General features: G+C 38.8%; 1 protein-coding gene across 1 annotated transcript in view; it reads right to left on the bottom strand.

Moving 5' to 3' along the window:
* Positions 1–22,500, bottom strand: part of mdn1 (midasin AAA ATPase 1) — a 197,189-nt gene that overhangs the window by 27,068 nt on the left and 147,621 nt on the right. The window contains exons 69-83 of the mRNA XM_088402728.1: positions 22,358–22,482; positions 21,144–21,293; positions 17,430–17,539; positions 17,247–17,320; positions 16,942–17,125; positions 16,722–16,866; positions 14,705–14,851; positions 14,501–14,627; positions 13,539–13,644; positions 13,175–13,290; positions 5,918–6,319; positions 5,606–5,838; positions 5,400–5,534; positions 3,861–4,054; positions 1,145–1,306 (exon numbers count right to left, since the gene is read on the bottom strand). Coding sequence (XP_088258854.1) covers positions 1,145–1,306; positions 3,861–4,054; positions 5,400–5,534; positions 5,606–5,838; positions 5,918–6,319; positions 13,175–13,290; positions 13,539–13,644; positions 14,501–14,627; positions 14,705–14,851; positions 16,722–16,866; positions 16,942–17,125; positions 17,247–17,320; positions 17,430–17,539; positions 21,144–21,293; positions 22,358–22,482 — 2,410 coding nt within the window. The remainder of the gene's footprint in view (positions 1–1,144; positions 1,307–3,860; positions 4,055–5,399; positions 5,535–5,605; positions 5,839–5,917; positions 6,320–13,174; positions 13,291–13,538; positions 13,645–14,500; positions 14,628–14,704; positions 14,852–16,721; positions 16,867–16,941; positions 17,126–17,246; positions 17,321–17,429; positions 17,540–21,143; positions 21,294–22,357; positions 22,483–22,500) is intronic.

Consider the following 22,500-nt stretch of genomic DNA (forward strand, 5'->3'; position numbering starts at 1 on the left):
AGTGTAAAACGGAAGGAAGGAATGTTGTGCAACGCGTGCAAAAACCTTAGGTAAAAACATCACGACTTTATACACATTAAAAATGAGTAACATAACCTACTGTCCAGTTAAATTAAATAACATAAATATACAAAGGAAAAATGACATTTACCTTTGGGGTGACGTGACTTGAGCTGGGTGGAGGCGGAGGGGAGCAGAGACCAACCCGCAGAATTTATTGATTTATTTTCTTAAACGGGAACTTTTCTCAAAACTAGAACATATCACCGACGATTTCCTTCTCTTTAATCCATAATAGAAGAAGCCTCTCAATTTTGTTGTCGATCGAGGTCCGTCCCCCGGCAAGGAAAGATTGCCGAGCGGTTACGGCCATACTCACGAGCCATGCGTGCGCCTCTTTCGTATTTTTTTTATTATCTCCTGCTTGGTTTCTATTGTCATCATCCTCTTACTTCTTCCTTTACCGCCACTAGCAATTTTAGAAGCCATGTCTAACAGATAAAGTTTGCAAAGTCTTAACAACATTCCTTCCTTCCGTTTTTCACTCATTTTCTCTCCTTCCAGTCCATCCGGCACAGCTGTGCCATCACGCAAGATAGAGGCGTTCGGCCAATAGCATATCGGCATTTCTGTGATTGACGTGACGCCGGCCAATAGCATCCCGGTGAGTGAGACCGTGACTGACACCGTGACTGAAACAGTGACTGTGACATTGTAAGAGCAATAGCATCTCAGCGTTACCGTGTCATACATGAGCAGATGCTTTCGTTCATGTAGCAAAGCGAGGTCAATTGTACGTGCACATTGACTGGCAACGCGTGGCGAAATCATAGTTATCGTTCTACGTTCCCGTGACAAGCTTTAACTACTGATTTTGATGACGTGGCAAAGCGAAAATAAATGAACAAATACAATGGCCAACATGTCAGATTGCTCGTAAGGTGAATGGTCTGTGCGTAAGTGTGGAACAAAAAACTCCGGACCACGCTTGTAAGTCGAAATGTTCGTAAAAGAGGGTGTTCGTAAACCGGGGGCCGACTGTGTGTGTGTGTGTATATATATATATATATATATATATATATATATATATATAGTACACAATTATTGTACATAACATTAAAATCAACTGTTGTTTACCCTGTACCTTTTGAGCAAGCTCAGTGAAGATGTTAGTCAAAACTGATAGTAGTTTTCCAGTGCACCTGTGCACTCCCACTGACACAGACAAGAAGTGACGGACCAGGTCAGAGTAAATCTCCAGCAGAGGCTCTACACGCACCAGCATCCTGCATGCTCTATTGACCTCCTGAAAAGACAAAAGTGCAGGTATATCAGATTCAACTGTACTGCACAAAATGATTGATTTATTGAACACATAAACCATTTTTAAAAGGAAATGAAAAAAAACCCAACAATTAAAAGGAGAAAAGCATCATCAGTGCATAACCACAGTTCAACAGTTTCGTGTTCAAAATCTGGAGTTAGGGCAATTTCAGACAGTCAGGGAAGGCAGAAGTCAAGCATTGAAATGCTACCTGGTTTGGTTTGTCACATTCAGTTATCATCTAAAACAGTGAGCAATTACCACCAAAATTTTACGAACATTTCTGCTCTTGTCCACTTCAAACTCTGACCAATATAAAAACAATCAGCACAATATTTTCAATGAGGAAAAAAGATCATCAAGACAAAAATCCAAAATACTGATACGATCATTTTTATATTTTTACTCGTTGAAATGGACAATTGTAGGAATGCAGCATTTAGACCAGGGGTAGTCAACTCTGGTCCTCGAAAGCCAGTGTCCTGGATGTTTTACAATTTTCTATCTTAAACACACCTAATTCAAATGATTAGGAGTACTGCATTTTCAAGCAGAGCAGAGATTGTTGATAAAATAATGATTTAAATCTGATGTGTTGGAGAGAGAAAACTGGAAAACATGCAGGACACCGGCCCTCAAGGGCTATAATTGCCCAGTCCTGCTTTAGACTTTTACAGACGCTTATGTTTTTACAACAGCCACCCAGCAGCTTTCTCCTGTGTTAACAAGTTAACTCCTGCAACTAACTAGCTAGCACAGCTAACTGTCCACTGCTGCAATAGACCAGATAACAACAACAACTAAAACACAGATTAAATTGTCCTCTTACTGAGGAGGTAAGTGGCGCGAAAAGCCACGCAAATCAGAGCCTCAGCTGAGCAAGCACTGACTTCTCCCTGCCACGGAAGTGCACCTCCGCACCGCAGTGCGACATGCGCTTAAGTGACCGTTTGAGTGAAGCCATGTCTGGATAGCAAGCAGTGACAAGACTCGGAGGCATAAACAGACTTACATAAAAGATGGATGCACAGACAGACTTATAAAAATATGGTGAAAAAGAGGCCACTTCTTTATTCTACCATTTTTAAGACCTTTACACAATGCAGTCCTTTGATGCATGTAATGGAGCATTCTCCAAAAGAAATATTTATTATTGATGAAAATAAAGAAAGCAGCATGGAGTTTTTGTACAATATTTCAGGTTTACGGTTATCTTTTTAGAATTGTATTTGTATACATCTTTTTAATAGTAAGAGATTCACATCTTGTCAATTTTTTCCTAATTACTCCATAGTTGAACACCTTCTTAGTTTTTACCGAAACACACATTTGCTTTGTTTTTTTCTTGCCTTTTTTTTTTATGAAAAAAAAAAATAAAATAAAATAAAAAACCTCTTAGCACGTAACAACTCTCCCTAATTTTGAACAGTTTTTGGAAATTGTGGCAAGGTTGATTATTGTAAACTTTATAAATGAATTGAGTTGTTTTAAATAAGACTAAATGATAGAAGGCTAAAATTTTGAATTTGATTGGTTTGTTGTCTATATAATTTGAATGGTTAGTAGTTTAAAAATGGTCTTGAAAGATGCAGACTTTTTCCTGTACGACTGCTTGGAAAAAAATACCTCTAAAAACTAGCAATTAATTTGGGTCTGCCTATTTGCAATAAAATGTTTTTTGATGGTTCTGTGATCACGCCCTTCTTAGCAATTTCAAGAATACTGCATTCCTCTAAAATTATTTTTACAATTTCTGACTTTCCTGAGTCACTTGAATCATTTTTCACCGCATTTTGCAAGAAGAAAAGAGGATGCTGAATTATTATGCAAACCTTGATAATGGGTATTGATCTTCTTTGGCCCCAAACTCCCTCATTCCACAAAAACACATCACCTTGATACGCTTATATGCATTAAGCATTTAAGATTATACTGTTTGGAATTGGAAAATATACATAAAAATTATGATATGGTCAAAATACTCATCTAATTGTGCACACAGTGTATTTTGAGTCAGGTTTCTACTCTGACTCGCTTAAAGATGAGGGGGCGTGGCCATATAGCCCATTTCTAAGGGGCGTTTCAAAAGTCCTTTATACATAAAACATATTGATAATACTGAAAACGAAAGCTAAGATTAAAAAATATATGAGCTTGTTCGTGAAAAACCCATTTTGATAAAGCTATTCAGATCAGTGTATAATATAAATAATATAAATAAAAAACTTTCCAGTTCAACAAATTGTTTGCCAGTAAGTGAAATTGCAGCTGAAAGCTCTTTTAGCACTCACCGAATGTATGTTTTCCATCAATGAGGGAAATTATAATATTAGTCATACCTAGAAAAATATCATCCAGTTTCCATCTACTCAAACAGAACAAAGTAAATCCCAGTGTCTAAGTTTTTTTTAATTTTTTAATCCACCCTCCCCCAGAATAGAACAAGATCTGAATCCAAATGATGAGTAATCAATCTGACTGCGACTCCAGGCTCTATTAACAAACCCTGAAAATACAGATGTCAAAACTCTCAAACCTGGAGCTTCTGCCGCTTAGAAGAGTTTGTGTGTATCTTTAGGCACCCCAGCAGCCTCTCCAGCCTAGCAGTCACATCTCCCACAGACAGAGCCTCCACATCTGCCGACAGCTCCTCCTCCAAGTGATGGGTGAAGTGTCTAGGCTTCAGTAGGTCTTCCCCGTATTCTTTAACTACCTCTTTGGGATCACTCACTGGTCATGATTTGAAAAATCAGAGCACATGTGAAAGACAGGCAATGACATCCTCACATACCAATTTCAGCTGTTTCAGGACAACCGATATATTCAGGCTCATACAGTCGGCCCCCGGCTTACGAGCACCCTGATTTACGAACAATTCGCCTTACGAGCGTGGATCAGGGAGATTTTTGTCCTCCGCTTACGAACAAACCTCTCGCCTTACTAGCAATTCGACATGCCGGCCATTGAGTATGTAGAAATGTTCTCGTTGAATTGCGTCATTAAAATCAACAGTAGCGACATCATCAATCATCAGTAGTTACTTGTGGCAGTAACGTGAACGCTATTGGTCTTACAACGTCACACTGACTGTCTCACTCACGGTGTCTAAATATATTACCATTTAAGTGTAGTGTTTGTACAGCTAAAGGGAAAAACAGCTGACATGAAATTAAATGTGCCGATTGCAGGACAAAGATTTGTCATTGGTTTAAATGTGTGTTTTTTTTTAAATTAATTGTCAATACATTCCAACCGTTTAAAAAAAAAAGTGCGAATAATTATCAGTCAGTCACGGAGATGCGAATATGCTATTGGTCGATTAAGGTCACCCGGTCTCACTCACGGAGATGCTATTGGCCGGCGTCACACGTCAATCACAGAAATGCCGATATGCTATTGGCCGAACGCCTTTATCTAGCTTGATGGGACAGGATGGAAGGAAGGAGAGAAAATTAGTGAAAAACGGAATGTTGTGAAGACTTTGCAAACTTTATCTGTTAGACATTCTTCTAAAAGGCTTCTAAAATTACTAGCAGCGGTAAAGAAAGAAATAAGAGGATGATGTTTTAGTATCTGCGTGATTTGCACCCTGACTGAAAGAGTTACTGTAACACTGTAAGACCAATAGCATATCTATCGCCATGTTAACTTTGAGCGTTGGACTCTGCCCCCCTCTGCTTACACCCAGCTCAAGTCTCGTCGTTTCAAAGGTAAAAGCTATTTATCCATTGTATTTATTATATAATGCAAGTGTACAGCAGATTATGTCACTCAATTTTAATATATGTATACAGTGTGTCGTTTTTACCTAAGGCTTCGGCGCGCGTTGCACGCATTCACGAATTAACATGGGTTTGGATTGCCCGCTATACGAGCAATTCGATATACGAGCGTAGCCGCTGAACGGATTAAGTTCGTAACCCGGGGGCCCACTGTATTTGTATTCTTCAGAGTTCCAAAAACAAGTAAAAGAACCAGGAAACTGTCTCTAGACTTGGTATTCTACTCATTGATATTTCAGACGAAATAAGAAATCCACACTTGTTGTCTGGTAGATGCTTTGCATTGTTCTCACCTATGTTGCCAACTTTCTGAGCTCTGCCCTCATTGCCCCCCCTTCGCTTTACAAGGGTCTGGACAGCACACAACAAGCAGTTTATGTTTGTGTCCAGATCAGCAGAAAATTCGGAACAGAATGTGGATATCCCATCTGAAAATAATCAAGGATCATAACAGACATTAAATTAGTAATAGTTTAAAATCGCCTGAAGTGGGCCTTACATTTATCTGGGGTAAGGTGTCCATCTGACAGAAGTTGGTTCTTCCAAGAGGTAAACTCAGTGATGTCTTTCGTTGCTTCATTCCTAACAAACTTTAGGCTCTGGGCGATGGCTGGCATAAAGTGTTCATTGCTGATACATGTAGCTGGTATAAAGAGTTGTTCAATATCACGCAGCTGAGACACCACCGTTGATAGTTGGTCAAAAGCCGAACAACATGTGACAAAATGGTTCCTATGGAAAGAGTATGTAAAAATATTGGGCCATTAAAAGTGGATTTGTCTTATTAGAATCCCAAACAATTTTTCTTTACCATGTCAGAAGTACTCTCTTTAAGCTCTGCTGTGTTATTTGGTGAAGTTCGGTCTTTAAGTTCAGCATCTGCTTCAGCATTGCAGCAATACGCTGGTCAAGTTGCGTCCAGGGGGGATCTCCTTTCCGCATGTGGCAAACAGGGGGCTGATGGTGAGCTGCCATTGGGGATGTGCACCCCAAAGAGTACTGCTGGACGTCGGTATTCTTCTCCTGGGGATGAGAGGCTTCGGGACAGCATTGCAGCAGCCAAGACAGCTCCCGTAGGAGTGTTGAACATTGAGCAGCAAGAGCCTGGCCTTTGTTGAGCCAATTGAACAGAGGTGTCTGAGGCAGGAGTGTGCAGTTTGAGTCTTCTTTGTGGAGTTTATCTTTAATATCTTGTACGGTGCTTGTTAGCCTCCTAAAACAAACAAACAAATAAACAAACAAGCAAAAATAAATAAATAAATGAAAAGCTAAATGACTTTGCCGTTGACTTACATTATGTATTCTTCATGTATAAAGACTGATTTTATAGGGCATTTTTCTTCTGCAAGTAACCGCTTATTCCTCAATGAGAAGTACTGTTTACATTTAGTTTTGAGATTCTTGACATAGTAATATCACAGTTATGCCCATAAGTTTACATATTTCAAGGTTATGTTTGCTTTTTCTCTGTTTTCAGTGTGGCTGAACAACGTTTTGAAGGGGGCGCCGTAGCCACACGATTTCAGTCAACGAGATGTTTAACTTCCTGGTTAGAAATGTTGCAACCCAAAAAAAACAACAACTTATATTTCAGAATATATTAAATAGTCCTTGTGCTAAAGTGAAGGTTTCATAATCTATACATATATATTTAACTGTAAAGATTTAAACACCATGATACAGATCTTTTAATCATGTTTTAAATAAGATTTACAGTATATTATACACATGGGGTACAAGTTCTACATCACAACTTGTTTAAATAGTTGAAAGTTAATGTGTAGATGTGAACTTTATTTCCTTTAGATTAATTCCATATTTTTTGGACTATAAACTGCACCAGCATGTACACACAGGTGCATCCTATATTTGGGGAATTACGGTACTTTGAGTTCCATGATAATTCTACACTGATGTAATTATAATATGTATGTTTTTACAGTTTTTGATGCATTTTTATTATTTATGACAATTCTGCACTGATGTAATTCTAATTTATATGTTTTTACAGTTTTTGATGCATTTTTATTATTTATTAATATTGTATTGTTAATTTAAAGGGTTGAGTACCATTTTTAGGGCGTAGAACAGATTAGCCTATTTACATGTAAAAAGTGCCAAGACCAAATTCTTGCTGGACAAAAAACTCAAACCTACAAATAATGGACACTAACCGACATGATGCAAGAACTTGGACAGGTGGACATATGGCGTGTGGAAAAATACAGGGGTCAGGGATTACACTCATTTCTCAAGAGCTCATAAAAGCCACTCAAGAATAGATTATTTCTGCATCCCCAAACAGGATGTTCATAGGGTGAAGGGTTGTCGCATTGAGCCTCAACCCCTTTCAAACCATGCAGCAAGTTGTTATGACTTTGAATTTGGACGATGACAAACCTTTTAAGTTATGGAGACTGAATGTGTCTTTGTTAAATAACGCGGAAACCGTGCAGTATAGAAAGGAAGAAATAAAACTTTTCTTGGAATTCAATAACATTGGGACAACCTCCCCTTCAATTTTATGGGACGAAGCAAAGGCGGTCTTAAGGGACAAAATCATTTCATTATGTTCCAGGCTTAAAAGCGAATGCGAGGCAAATCAAGCAAAATTAGAACAACAAATAAGGAAATAGAAAGCGATCACAAAAAAACAAACGCAGACACGATTTTACAGGAACTCAAGAAACATAGACAAGAACTGGATGATCTACTTACACACAAGGCGGAGGGAGAATTACACTTCTCGAATGAAAAATATTATGAACAGGGGAACAAAGCTAGCAGGTTACTTGCATTCCAGTTAAGGAAACTACAAGCAGGTAGAACAATTCAAAAGATTTCATGTCCCAAATCATGGTGTCGCACCCCAGAGCAATAGCTAACGCCTTTATATTATATAATGCGGAACGAATACCCAACAAATGTTTTTACAACGTATCAGTCTTACCAAATTAGAGCACAGGGAAGCTAAAACTTTGGTGGAGGAGATTACTAAAGAAGATATTAAGCTTGCTATTGGAAAACTGAAAAATAACAGGGCACCAGGCGGAGATGGCTTTTCGGGGGAGTTCGACAGATGTTTTCAGAAGGAGCTTGTCCCACTGTTAAACAGGGTGTTTAATTACACACTACATTTCAAGGAGACTTGAGAGAGTCATTAATAAACTTATAAACCCAGACCAAACGGGATTTATACCTGGAAGGCTGGGTATAAATAATATAAGGCGCACATTGAAAATAATATCCACAGTTAGAGAAGACGCACATACATCGATGCTTCTCAGCCTTGATGCCGAGAAAGCCTTTGATCGGGTGGACTGGATGTTTCACAAACTCGTGTTGGCCAAGATGGGATTTGATAAGCACTTTACTGACTGGTTTGAAGTATTGTACTCGAACCCCATCCTTAGAATACGGGTAAACGGACATATTTCAGAAACCTTTCCCCTGAAAAGAGGCACAAGTCAGGGTTGTTGCATATCACCACTTTTGGTTGCCATTAGTATCGAACCCTTAGCAGAATTAATTAGAAACGACCCATTAATTTTGGGCATATCAGATAAATTCCAAAAATCACAAATTATCTTTTAATGCGGATGACTATACTATATGTTAAGGACCCGGCGTTATCCATACAAGAACTTTTAAAATGTTTTGAATGATTTTGGGGCGGTTTCAGGATACAGAGTGAACGAATCTAAGTCTGAGGCCATGATGATAAAGGGAAGGGAAATTGGCCTCAGGAGTTGTCTAAAAAAGTCAAATTTAAGTGGACTATGGTTGGGTTCCAATACCTGGGAATTTACGTGACCTATGATGACACAACTCTTCGCAGCAAATTTTGGGAAACTAATGGACCAGATTAAAAGAGATCTTGCTAGATGGGAAATACTACCCCTCTCCTTTTTTGAGAGAATAGAAACTGTCAAAATGAATGTTCTCCCAAGACTACTATATCTGTTTTTCTCCCTGCCTATCCGGATTCCACTCTTCGAACTAAAAAAAAAAAATGTTATCATCTTTCATCTGGCAAAGAAAAAAACCCAGGGTTAGAATGACATGACTCACTAGCAGTAAAGCCAGTGGAGGTCTTAATTTACCAGACGTTAAATTATACTACTGGGCGGCACAACTGCATGGGGCAATGGAATGGCAGGGACAAAATGAGAGGCAACATGGCTGACCCTGGAGCAGAATGCAAGCTCAGGACCACTTCTATGTGACTTGATATTTTGCCCCAGGGAAGAATAGAATAAATTCAAAATTAACGTATTTTCCGCACTATAACGCACACCCAGAAGCCTGATTTTTTTTTTTTTTTTTAAAGCTGAAGGTGCGCCTTATAATCCAGAGTGCCTTATATATGTATCATATCATGTGCTGACTGCATAAACTATAGTTTATGTCTAAAAATCCAGTTCAAACCGATAAAGCCAACTAGGCCCAGCGCGATTCCTTAACTCATTAAGACAGCGGCACCAGGCCTTCACCTGCGCTTGGCTCCCCACTCATACCGTTGCATGTTTTTCATTTAAATTTCCCTGACTTTCGTTTATTCATAACTTCTTTGTGCTCCATAACGAAATAGCGGATTCAAAACATTTAATGCATGCCGAGGAGAAAACTAAAAAGACGGCAGCGCCGGGCCATCACCTGCGCTTGGCTCCTCACTCATACCGTTGCATGTTTGTCATTTAAATTTCCCTGACTTTTGTTTATTTGTAACTTTTGTGCTCCATAATGAAATAGCTGGGCAAAAATATATAATGCATGCCGACGGGAAAATCAAAAAGGATTGTGCGCCGCACGTTCACGAGTGAATGGCTTGATCTGGATCTATTCTGCGCTCTGCGGCTCCTGTTTAGTAGTTAAATAGCAATTACCAATAACGCATTCTTTGTTTTATCAGATTTTTTTTTAATAACAAATATTTCTTAGTATAATATCCATACAACGCTTATATTGTATGAATAAAGTTTATATTCTATTAATAAAGTTTGATGACTTTGTTGATTGTTTTTAATTTATTCCCTTTAGTGAAGCACCATCTAGTGGCTGCATAACGCAACTCTAGTGGATGCATAATGCAACCCCAGCCAGTACTATGGTTTCAACTCTATGTCCATTTTATAATCAGGTGCGCCTTATATATGCCATTTTTTAGAAACTCGGCCATTCATTGATGGTGCGCCTTATAGTGTGGAAAATACACTACTAATACATGGATGGACTGCACCTACAAAATTTTAAGTAATATTAGAGAAAAGATTAACGCCCCTCGGATGTTATCTAGAGCCTCAAGATCTGGTAATGTTGACTTCATGCCCGCACAACTGGATGCAAGATTTCAGGAATGGGAAGGTAAAGGGCTAGTGCTTATAAATGATTTGTTTCAGGGAGATACTCTCAAGTCGTTTGGCCAATTATAAAGAGAATATGGTCTGGTATCATCAGACTTCTATAGATTCCTGCAAATCAGGTGATATTTGAGTGGTCTTTCCTGAAAGTACAACCTAGCGATCTTGAAACACTTTTCATTCGGGCTTCAAAAGGGAGAAAAAGTGTCAAAGTAGTATCACTAATGTATAAATGTTTACAGTCAAGCTTGCCGGTGGGCACCCTCGGGAGAAAGGAAAAGTGGGAACTAGAAATGAATAGGGTGATTGAAGAGCAAGTGTGGAGACAAATCTGCGAAAATGGACACAAACTGACTAATAGGGTGCTACTAATAGGGACTAATGGGGTGCTCACCTCAGAATACATGAGTAAAGACAAGCTTTATCTTTTGAGAGTACTATTATTAGTGGCAAAGAAGATAACTGTATCCTGGTGCAAGCCTGCACCTCCCACAATCAAGCAGTGGTGAGAAAGGACAGTTAAAGTATACATGATGGAAAAAATTACTGCAAAGTTAAATTTAAGCATGGACATACTTAGGAGATGGAATCCATTGATAAAGCACTGGAGTTCGTCACTGTGAATTGAACTGCTGCTCCATCAGGGGCACTACTGCCGAGATGGTTATTGTTAAAACCTTTTTTCCCCGCTTTATTAAGTTCAGTTTAAAGTATATTATTTATGTATTATTGTCATTTGCTTTGTCTTTCCTGGGTATTTTTAAGGTTGTTGGTTGCCTTTGGCTGTTAATACATACCAAACAACATGGGCTTATGGAAAAATTGGAAGAAGTAGAATGTTGATGTCAGATAAACCTGTAAGTCTATATTGACAAAAGACTTTTGTTCAAAAAAAAAAGTGCAGAGACTTCCGAAAAATTTACATTACGAAAAATTACTTTTCATTTTTAAGTAGAGGTGTCAGTGCATAAATATTTGATACTAATATGTATGTGTATGTATGTATGTGATTATACGTTTACGCTAATGGGAGACTCCTTCTCGCGAACATACAAAGACATACCTGCCATAATTATTTTCCGGTTCACATGAGAAAGCATTAGTTTTCTTTTACAGAGACTGAACACTTACTAATATGTCTACCGTTTTGCTCTTCACTGTTGGATGTTGAGCTGTGTTTCCATCAGTTTAATGAAATAAAAGAATTTTTCCGACAAGACTTATTTTTTTTTAATAAGGTTTTTTTATTTTATGTGCCCATTACCAGTTTGCTTATGCGCGAGATGCATTTTGCAAAATCTGAGAGTAATGGAAATTCATCCTATTAAAAATTAATTGGATCACTCAAGCACTTAATTCCACTGGTAGTGTGGAATTGTGTTCCAATGAAAATATAGTTGTTAAATTATCAAAATTATAATAAACATAACTAAGTTTTCTGTACATATTCAAAAATTATTATTATTTACTTCAAATATCTATGTATGTATATCTGAAAAGGATTTAAAAATCGTCCTCATAAGATTGATTAATACATGTGGACCAGTCTAAAACATGAGAGGACAGGAATGGAAACAAGCTATCCAAGCCATCATGGTTTTTTGGGGGGATTTTTGCTCCTGTTCCTGCCAAGTCTTATGATTCACTCAAATTCACTCTTATTCTGCAGAACCTACAGGGCCTGTGGGAATCCTGAAAAGCTTGAATTTCTAGTGCACCCTCCATCTCCAAAAAGAGTTGGTTCTCATTATTATTATTATTATTATTATTATTATTATTAGTGTAATAAATACATACAAGAACTGCCAGTAATTATTATATAATAAAGTAACAATCTTGTTGCAAACAGCTCCATGTACTTCCAGGCTCTTGAAGAGGTTTGAAGAACTCCTCAAATGGGCCCGAATGAGGATTAAACCATCAAAGTCCCGCAGCCTTTCGATTCGGAATGGAGCCAGGAATGACCTTATCTCCTTCACCGTAGATGCAGAGAGGATCCCATTGTTGGCGGAACAACCAGTCCAAAGCTAAGGAAGGCTGTATACAGCTGAGCTGACCAGAGATAACCATAACCTCTCTGAGGCCAGACGTCATCCTGTGGTCCCTTGCAGCCAAGACTGCGGTCATGGCAGAGCTATTCATTCCTTGGGAGGGAGGCATGGATGCAGTATTTGCATGTAAGAAAGACAAGTACACTGAGCTGGTAGCTGAGTGCCGAGAAGCGGGGTGGACAACATCTACTGTATCTACCCTGTGGAGGTTGGCTGCAGGGGTTTCATTGGAATTTCCATCCAACATCTCCTCAGGAAGATTGGAGTGAGGGGAGCGAAACTGAAGAGGGTATCCAGGGACCTGGCAGAAGAGGTGGAAAGAGCCAGCTTCTGGCTGTGGCTAAGAAGGAAGGACAGAACGTGGGGTAAAGAGGGGTCCTACGGGTGGCTGCAAGGGGCGGCAGGGAGACATCCCTGCCATTGCTCCACCACCGTGAGATGTTCCGGGATTAATGGAGCGAAACATCCATGAAGGGTGGCTCACGGCTGATGACCTTGCAGTTACCCCACTGTCACCGTCGGAGGTGTGTCGGGCAGAAACGCCATGCAGGTAGTGCTTACCTGTGCTTTTACCTAATTGAAACAGTCACTTGAATATTGTCTTCTTAAATATGTTATAAGATTATAGACAGTCCGGTAGCTAGGCAGGGAACAGACCTCAAATGGACCCAGTGCTCAGTTAGCTTGGCCAGTCGTTGCCTCTGTCTGATGAGCAAGTTGAAAAGATGATGTGAAAAACCTCTGCATCGCTCAACATTTCCTAGACCCAGGTCCTACAACACACAAGCACGCAGACAAACAAACTAAGGTAAGTGAGGCTTTGAGGACCCTAAAATATAGTGTTTTGATGTTCTAGGGACTAAGTACTGCCAAGGCCTTAAGTGACAGCCACAAACCCTTGGTCACTGTTAAGGTGCTACAATCCAGATTTTTCAATGCTGGATCACATTTGTATTTTTTAATTACTATTATTATTATTACAATGAACATATTTTGAGGGGCTGACAAACATGATTCTTACTTCATTAGGATGTTGCAGTGCTGTTTTAAGGGCATTTATCCTAGCCCATGACGAGTAGAAGTAATGCTGACATCCATCCCATGCGATGGCCAACTCTGACAACAACCTACAACATCAAGAACGAAATGCAGAATTCATAAAGCATGGGGGGAATGAAAACCAACTGTGCACATTTAGAAAAGCATATGCCTGCTTGAATGTGCCCATATAAAAATACAAGGCAGTACTTGTTTTTCAAATGCACTCCGAATGGTGTGAAAATCAAATTACCCCTGATCCTAACCCCCCTCCCCCCCCAAAAAAAACGAAAGAGAAATCTAGAGCATGACATTGAGAATTATGATCATGCAGGGGTTATTTATAGTTCTAATACACCAATGGCAATATTAATCACTACTAGATAGGCAGCAAATGTGTGTGCAATATCTGGGGTTCATCACGGTTAATTCAAGGTCGCAAAAGGTCATAATCAGTTGCACTGATTAAAAATATCGGCCCCTTCCAGCATTTAAGTTGCACTTCACTGATATAATTTCAATGACACCACATTCATTTTTAAAAACAAAACATGGCATCCAGAATGTTAGCAATGTATTATTCTTTTAATTCCAAATTATTGTCATTTTGACAGTGATCTTTCTTATACAACAATCCTAATATCACAGTCAGAACAGGTTGCAAAAATGAACAGAAATCTCCTTTTGTTGTGCAAAAAAAGCTTCAAATACATAGTTTGCAGCAATTTTTCTCTCCGTGATTTAAGAGATGGTTGTCGAAAGACTTACCGCATAATTTTTGCTTTCGCCATTATGAACAGAAGAAAAAAGTAAATTACGCAATTGTGGCCACACATCACCAGCGTGACTGCGCTACAAGCCTTTCAAAACAAGAGTTCAGATCGAAAGATCCGGAAGCGACCTGGGAGCTAAAGCATTTATCAGAAATGAACAAAGGAAGCTCACGTGGTCGCAGTAGACTCTGAGTTCATGACAGTAGCAAGAGCAGTTCTCATATCCAGAGGCTGTATGCAGAGGATTTCTTCTTGATCAACTCTCTTGCTCCATATCAACCCTTTACGGTATGACAAACCTTATGGGACGTGGAGAGAAAATAGAGAGAAACTTCATCATGCATATAAAAAAATGTATTGTGAAAGTTAAACTAACCTATTTCTGTGAGTATTTTGAACAGGCCAGAAAGAGCTCTCTGCTTCCGCTGCAGAATGTTTTTCAGCTGAGCTGTCCGTTTATCTTTTTCCACTGACATGTCAACGGTGAGGCCTTGCAGGTCATTCAGATTTTTGAGGATTTTGCCTAAGGAAGAAGAAAAACAAAAAAAATATTCATAGGGTTTTGTTTTCTTACAGAAACATACCACAATTATCTCTGATGAAATCTAGATAGAACAGATATGAAATAGCAATGCATTTAAAAAGCCATTTTAAGTGAGATTTAAAAAAAACATAGTTACCTGTGTCTACTACGGTTTAGGCTTTAGGTTTGCAGAAGTGTTCCCCACACTAATGGATTACCTAATAAAGTATGTGTGTATGTTCTTTTTTTAAAATCAGTATAATAAGATGCCAAATAACCATTTTTAGGTAGTTAGTAAGGATGGGATCTCGTGTGACACGATATAGATTATAGCGCAAACACTCTGACTTAAGCGATCATCGAAAAAATTTACGTTGCAAAATCCAGAGTTATCAACTGTGGAAAATTAATGCTAGACTTTTACGATAAACTTGATTACCAGAGATGAGACGAAACTTTGTTTTTTAAAATTAATGGGGACCAGAACCTAACCCTCACTGCAAAATAGCGTCCCCCCCCTTGTGTATGTGGGTACCTGATTTTTTTTTAAGGTGAAAAGTATTTAGCTTACATATTTAAGACAAATAGTACTGCAGTACACATTTTTACTTAAATCTTAAATGAATTAAACCTAATTAAACTGTACTCTGATCGCTTCAAATTTTTTGTAGTTTCACCGAGAGCCGTGGTAATATTAGCGACGCCTGGAGTCTAATTAAAGTGAAGCCTGTAGCTACCCAAACATGGTAACAGGTAGAGCTTACACTTGAAATTCCAATTTATTCCATAAGAAATCTTGGTAAGAGATTCAGTGCTCTGCAGTTGTGCCACTGGAGTCTGACTACAGTGTGTGTGCCTGAGGGACCGCGGCTCTCAGGCACACCCTTGAGTTGACCATAACGTGATTGGATACTCACTTCACCTAAGCAGACTGCGTGGGAGGCGGTGCAATGTTGATCAACCGTGTTTAACGTTAAGAAATTGAAGTTGTTAAATAAAATTATTGAAAAACAAAAAAAACAAAAACATACTGCTCAACCAAGCTACACCGTGTTGCTTGGTACACAAGCCGGACCTGCGAACATTGAGCAGAGAAAGCAAATCTACTCACTTTTTTTTTTCTTAACCTACAATGGCTGAAGAAGAGCAAAACGTAGATTGGACAGAATTTAAGCATTGGCCTCTGTGTCAATAGAAAAGGATTTATTGTTGGAAATGAAAGGCACGGACAAACTCTACAGTACAACCAAGTCATTGAAGACTAAGGAAAGAGAAGAATGGATTTTTTATTGAAATAAGTGGGGAACACCCATTTTGGTGGCATTTTATTTATTAATTTTATTTTTATGTTTTTGTCATTTTATTTGGTTCATATTCAATTAATGGTAAATAAATCAAATTATGTTCATATATTAAACTGCGATTTATAATTAGCGTACAATCTTGTTAAAGCTTACCTCCTTTTGAGTGGACAAATAATTTTAAATGATTATTACTTATTTTAAGTTTTGGTAATATCACATATAATGATAAGTTTTAATTACTGATGTGGATGTATTGATGTTTAAATGCTCCGGAAAATAGCCTGTGTAGCCCAGTAATACATATGTGTGCTTCTGAGGGGTATTGATTCGAACATCACTGAAAGCGTAAGTGTGAAATGCATGGACCACTACTGGTAGGAAGTAATATATGAAGTCTTGTATGATTTGTTGCCCTTTATTTTTTTGATTGGAGGCCCTTTTGGAGATGTACTACCAATGATACAAAATCATAATAAAACGGCCAGCAACAAAAATAAGTAAACACAGATTCTAAATCAAGGATTATACATCAAAATGCCTTTTGATTTGAAATACATGTAGATTACCAGTGAAGAAGTCCAGATCTTCAGTCAGCTCCAATGCTGGGTGTTTCTTTAGGTGATGGACACATATTTTCTTCATCTTTCTTGCCAGTACAGGCAGACGTCCTTGCAGTGATTCCAAGTCAACGCCCTCTTCTTGTTCCTCGTTCTGATGTTTCCAAATAATCATCAATGCATTTAATAATACTATTCAACTGAGAGGTTTTAGAGCTAGGACCCAAACCTGCTGGTGTATGTCTTTTCCTGGCAGGGCTTGCTTGAGCGCCTGATGAATTCTGTGAATGGATGCCTCCTCTGGATGTGTATCAGCATTATCGAGGGGGAAACTGGATTTCTGTTCAACCAGAACCGTAACACAGGGACCATTTAGAATCTCATCAAACTTCTTGATGAACTTGAAAAGTGTCCTAGACAGAAAAAAAGTAAAAAATACAAGCAATTAGGTAGTTTGAAATCGTCAAAAATATTATAAATATTTTTGCTTCAAGGCACTGCGGCTAGAGGTACAAATTTTAACTGATATCTTACCGATGTGTTTTCTCCACTGACTGCTTCATAGACCAGAAACTAACATCATTCCACTTGGAGATCTTGACAAAATCCTGAGGCAAACAAAAATTGAATGATAAATTAAGTTGTCATAATTTAATTATCAAAATACTATACAACATTGTATTTCATACATTACAAAAACAAAATACTACTTTTTACCTTAAGATCCTTCTCAATCGGTTGTCTGAGCTGTTTGATTTTGTTCTGAATACAGTCTGAAAATTGACTGTAGTATTTGTGCAGGTTCCACAAAAGATTAGACAATGTCACTGTAAAGGAAGGCAACATTAGTGGGGTTTTATTATGCTTTTAACTCTAAACAGTCAAACAAGCTAGTAAGGAATCTTGCTCTGAATAATGAAATCACAAGTCAACATTAATTACAATTATTATGGTAGAAATACAGCTTTGGGATTTTCGTGTTTGGTATAGTTGAGCTACTGGAAAGGCTGTGAAGGGGGCCTGGGAGAGGAAAAGTCCGGACGACCCAGTTAAAGCACCTGCCCCCAGCGAAACGACTATGGATAGAAAATGAATGGACTGGATGGATGGATAGAATTGTTTTGTCTTTTTAATTGTTGTCTAAACCAAGAGTAGGTCATGTCAGATATGTGAAATAGAACCAGGTCAAAAATAAAAAGCAAGGTAGTGACAATGATCTACTACTTGATCATCTTTACCTTAGCTTGAGCAACAACAGTTTTCGGCCTGATCAAAACAAACATGGTGGCAGATGAATGATGAGCAATATTTTGATGTCATAATATAATGCTTATGATGGATGCACATTGATTTTAAAGTATGCGTTACTGTCAAAAATTATGCGTCTTGGATACAGGGATGCAGGCAAATGAGAGATATTATTATTTGCTCAACATAAAATTTGGTCCGTACCCTATCAAGACCACAGACAATAAGGGGGGGGGGGGTATGGGAGCTTTTTGAAATACTTTACGGCCAGGCCATCAAAATTGTCTTTTTCATATTTCCTTTGCCATAAAAGATGAAACACTTAATATCTCAGCTGCTCCAAATATCCCAAACTTCACATGCTAGGGTTGTAATAATAGTCACTGCATGAAGTCATTTAAGTGACAATATTCTTTAATACATGTAGCGCCACCAACTGGTAGCAAAAAAATGACATTTGCTTAAGTTTGTATGTACTGTGCTGAGCCCATTGAACAAATATAAGAACGTTTGTCAGGAAAGCCTCAAAACATGGTTAATCGCTTTTGTTGAACTTAGCGACTTTTCTATGATGGGCCTGGCCTATACGTCATCACAAAGTCAGATAATTCCCTTAAATCGTAAAAGCTGCAGTGACTTGACAAAGATGACCCTACCTTCTCAAAAACCCCAAAACATCTAATAATGTATAGTGACTACCCGTAAAGAATAAATAGTACTTTATCTTGTCATCAGAGAATGCAGTTGTCTCCCAACTCCCAAGTGGTATTTTTACAACCTTATTAATACCCAAGTGGTATTTTTACAACCTTATTAATACTGTCATAACACGTAATTTGTGTTTTTGACACTACTTGAAATAATGACTTCATGCTGTAAGGACTTTTGTGCACTTAAAAAGGACCCACTACGAAGGGCGTTCAAGAAGTAATGCCCATGACCCACTTCCCATAGAAATAGATCAACGGAACTTGGCACAGATATTAGTCTTTCTCTACATAGGAATCACCCAGAGTTAGGCATTTCTCGCATGGTTTGATGCAGCTCTGGAGACCATTTTAGTAGAACCCCAGGTTGGATGTGACTTCAGAAATCAAGGTTGTATCATATCTAGGAAAAGTTTGCTTTCAAAAATAACTTAACGGCTGGGAAGAGGTGAAAGTCAAAGGGTGAAAGGTCAGGAGAGTCGGGGGAAATGTGGGCGCCTGTGCTTTTGATCTGGCGACGTGTGTTGTGGACTGGAGCATTGTCTTACAGGAGGAGGATGCCTTTGGTGATCTTGCCCCGCCTCTTTTTTGATAGCTTCTCTTAATTTCCTCAAAAGTGAAGCCTAATAGGCTCCTGTAATTGTGGCACCCTTAGCCACGGAATCTGCCATCACGAATCCACCCTGGTCCCAGAAGACTGTGAGCATGACCTTGCCAACAGAGAGCTGCAACATTTCCTTGTTTGGAGGTTGTGAGTCCAAGTGCTTCAACTGCATTGACTGGACTTTGGTCTCTGGATCATAGTCATAGACCAAGGTTTCATCCTTTCTAATCAGTCTTTTGAAAAACTGTGACTCATCTTCATAACACATCTACAAATTCATCCTTGAGCACTCGATGCGTTCTCACCATTGGAAAGATGTCACCAACAAGGGAATCCATCTGGCAGACATCTTACATTTGCAAATGGTCATACATGATAGTTTCCACAGACCCTGTACTAATCTTGACCTTTTGGGCTATTTGGGAAATAGTCTCGCGTCAATTTTCCAAAATGACAGCCTCAACTTGACTGACTGATGCCTCATCAGTGGTTGAAGGCGGGCGACCAGGTCTGGGAGCTTTTTCCACAGATTTCCGTCCATGTTTAAATTCACGATGCCAGAGTTTTACATGGTCATATGATGGGGCACATTACCTTAAGTTTCTTTCAATTGATCAAAGGTCTCCTATGCTGTGCGTCCTTTGAAATACAACAATTCATTTAACATCTGACAAACACCTGTAAAACTCGTTCAGAGCTGTAATTTGCCACACAACCCATAGAGATATAAATCCTTGCACATGCAAATTTCCAGTTAGATCAGACAATTGGAAGTGTGTTAGGGGCATTACTTACTGAACGGCGCTTGTAAGTGACAAGAAAAGGATTCTCTACATATTTGTTATCAAACCAGATAAATTCACAAATGCCGGCAGCCTTAAAAATATTTTCAAGATTCCTTTCATCCCATTTGTGTAAAGAAACAAACTGAAGGCTCCCATTAGTTTGCTGTTAATGGTGAGTTCATATTTTATGTGCACTTTATATTTGCCCACCCTAATGGCTGCAGCCTCAAAAGTATATATTCAAGACTTCCAGCACATCTGAAACAAGCTGAGGGCTCCCATTAGTTCATAGAACATCACCACCACCAGCAAACTTGACCATGATTTAACAAATTGTAGTTGTCAACCATGTTTTGATATGATTCTGGTCGATCCAGTGAAGGCTGTCAAAAAATGTATATTTGATTAAAATCAACTGTGTAACTTATAACCAATGACATACTGTAAATAGGGTTTGGCTATGTATGGTTAAGGCCTGGTCTACACATAGCCAGGGTTTTTGCAAACAGGCAGTAAATGTCTCTGTTTTGACCAATTTGCTTGGCCGGCCCTTTTTTTTTTCCCCCTCCATCAAAGCCGAGTGTTTCAAAACCTCCGGCCATAGTGGAGATTTTCCCTAGCCTCCAGTTTTGGGGTTGCGTTTAACTAGCTTAAACAAAGAGTTGCGTCATCGCGCTACTCTTTTTCCCGCCAGAGATACATACTGGTGACGTCAAAGCTGGAAGTTCTTTCTGATTGGACAGAATTTACAACAGTACTGCCGCCTTGTGACTTGGCATGCTTGTATACAACTTTGAAACCGCACACTTTTTTAAAAAAACAAAGACGAGGGGGAGACTATGCAGATTTAAATAAGTCGGCTATATGGAGGCAAGGGCTAAGACATTCTAAATTTGCAGACCTATTTATTAAAAGTTATATTAAGTATGTTGTGAAAATGAAAAAAAAAACATATTTTAGCACATAATTCTGACCTTTTGTGGATTAGACAAAATCCAAACGTCCATCGTGACTGTATGTAGACTTCTGATTGTAACTTAGTGTGAATTATGTAAGCATTGTATCCCAAATAGAGGTAAAAGCTGACCTTGTTCAGGTTGAGTGGGGAGCAGATGAAGTTGGCAGTGAAAGCTGAGTAACATTGCCAAGCGGGCATGGAACTCGCCAAGGCTAGAGCATTCCATGAAGGCCTGCAGTGTGGACGACAACGAGGACAGGGACAGACCCATCTCTTTGCCTAGAAAGAATGATAATGGGATACAAAGTGGGAAAATGGCAACTAAACAAATCACAGTACGAAGAATGTGAGCATTTTAAGGGAGTCACCAGGTTAAACAAATTTTCTAATCACCTCATTAATAAAACGGGAAACATGAGAGGTAGGGTCACAATGCAGCCTGAAGTGAGGCAATTCAAATTTTTTGCTCTAAATCAACCTGTATTTGCTCTTTTTATGGCAGTGTGGATGACACAGATACGATTAGTTCAAATGCAATCCAAGCCACTTGGGTATGCGGTACTAAATACAATACATACCCAATCTTTTGACATGCGGCTTCAGTCTGAACGGTCAGTTCGCATTCATCCGACTCACACATAGCAAAGAAGTGACAAACGTCACAATTCTGCTCTCAAAAAGGCATGAGCAAGTTGGAAAAACTAAAATGTTCCTGACACTGTACAAAATGCCATGGCAAAAATAAAACAAAACAAAAATAACCTTCCCCTCCTCAATGTTATTTACTTTTTAAATTTACCGAATTTAAACTATTCTGGTTCCTGTATGTCATTTTAACACTGCCAGGTACTTCCATAAACACTAAGTTGAGCATGCCAGCAGCCAGTGATGTCATAGTGACGTCAATGCGCATGCAGGATACTTTTCTTAAGGGGCTGCTTCGCCTTCACACATAGGTCACATTTATTTGGAGATGTGAATGACCTCACATAGAAAATAGAATTTCACAGAAAGATCGTAATTGAGCATTAAATGGAGTATGTGTAATTTTCCGCATATGCCCGCTTTAGGGGCATTACGGTAAATGCAGCAATTCACACTCCTCCTCTGACTGTCCATAGGTATAACAGAGCCACCCCCATGTAATATGATTTAATGAAAACTAGACCTATGATTATATTTAAAACATACAGTTGGTGGTTAAGAACACATTTATTTGCAAGTTTTTTAAATGTATAATGATTGAATTCATTCATTTTTAATGAAAAACAGTCTAAATCTTATACATTGTCCCTTTGAGCCCTGCGAGAGTGAAACGAGCCATAGAGCTGGTGTGTGCATACCTGTATTAGCATTCATCCGCTGATCCTCCAGATATTTTGCCAGGAGCTGGTAAATAGAGAACCAATGCTTCGTGGATTTCTCAGTATGCCGTTTCACAGTATTGTCCAGACTGCTGGACCAACAACTGCCAAAGAACAATGGA

This window comes from Hippichthys cyanospilos, chromosome 20 (genome assembly GCF_059441005.1).
Source record: "Hippichthys cyanospilos isolate Australia breed blue-spotted pipefish chromosome 20, RoL_Hcya_1.0, whole genome shotgun sequence".
Taxonomy (NCBI): domain Eukaryota; kingdom Metazoa; phylum Chordata; class Actinopteri; order Syngnathiformes; family Syngnathidae; genus Hippichthys; species Hippichthys cyanospilos.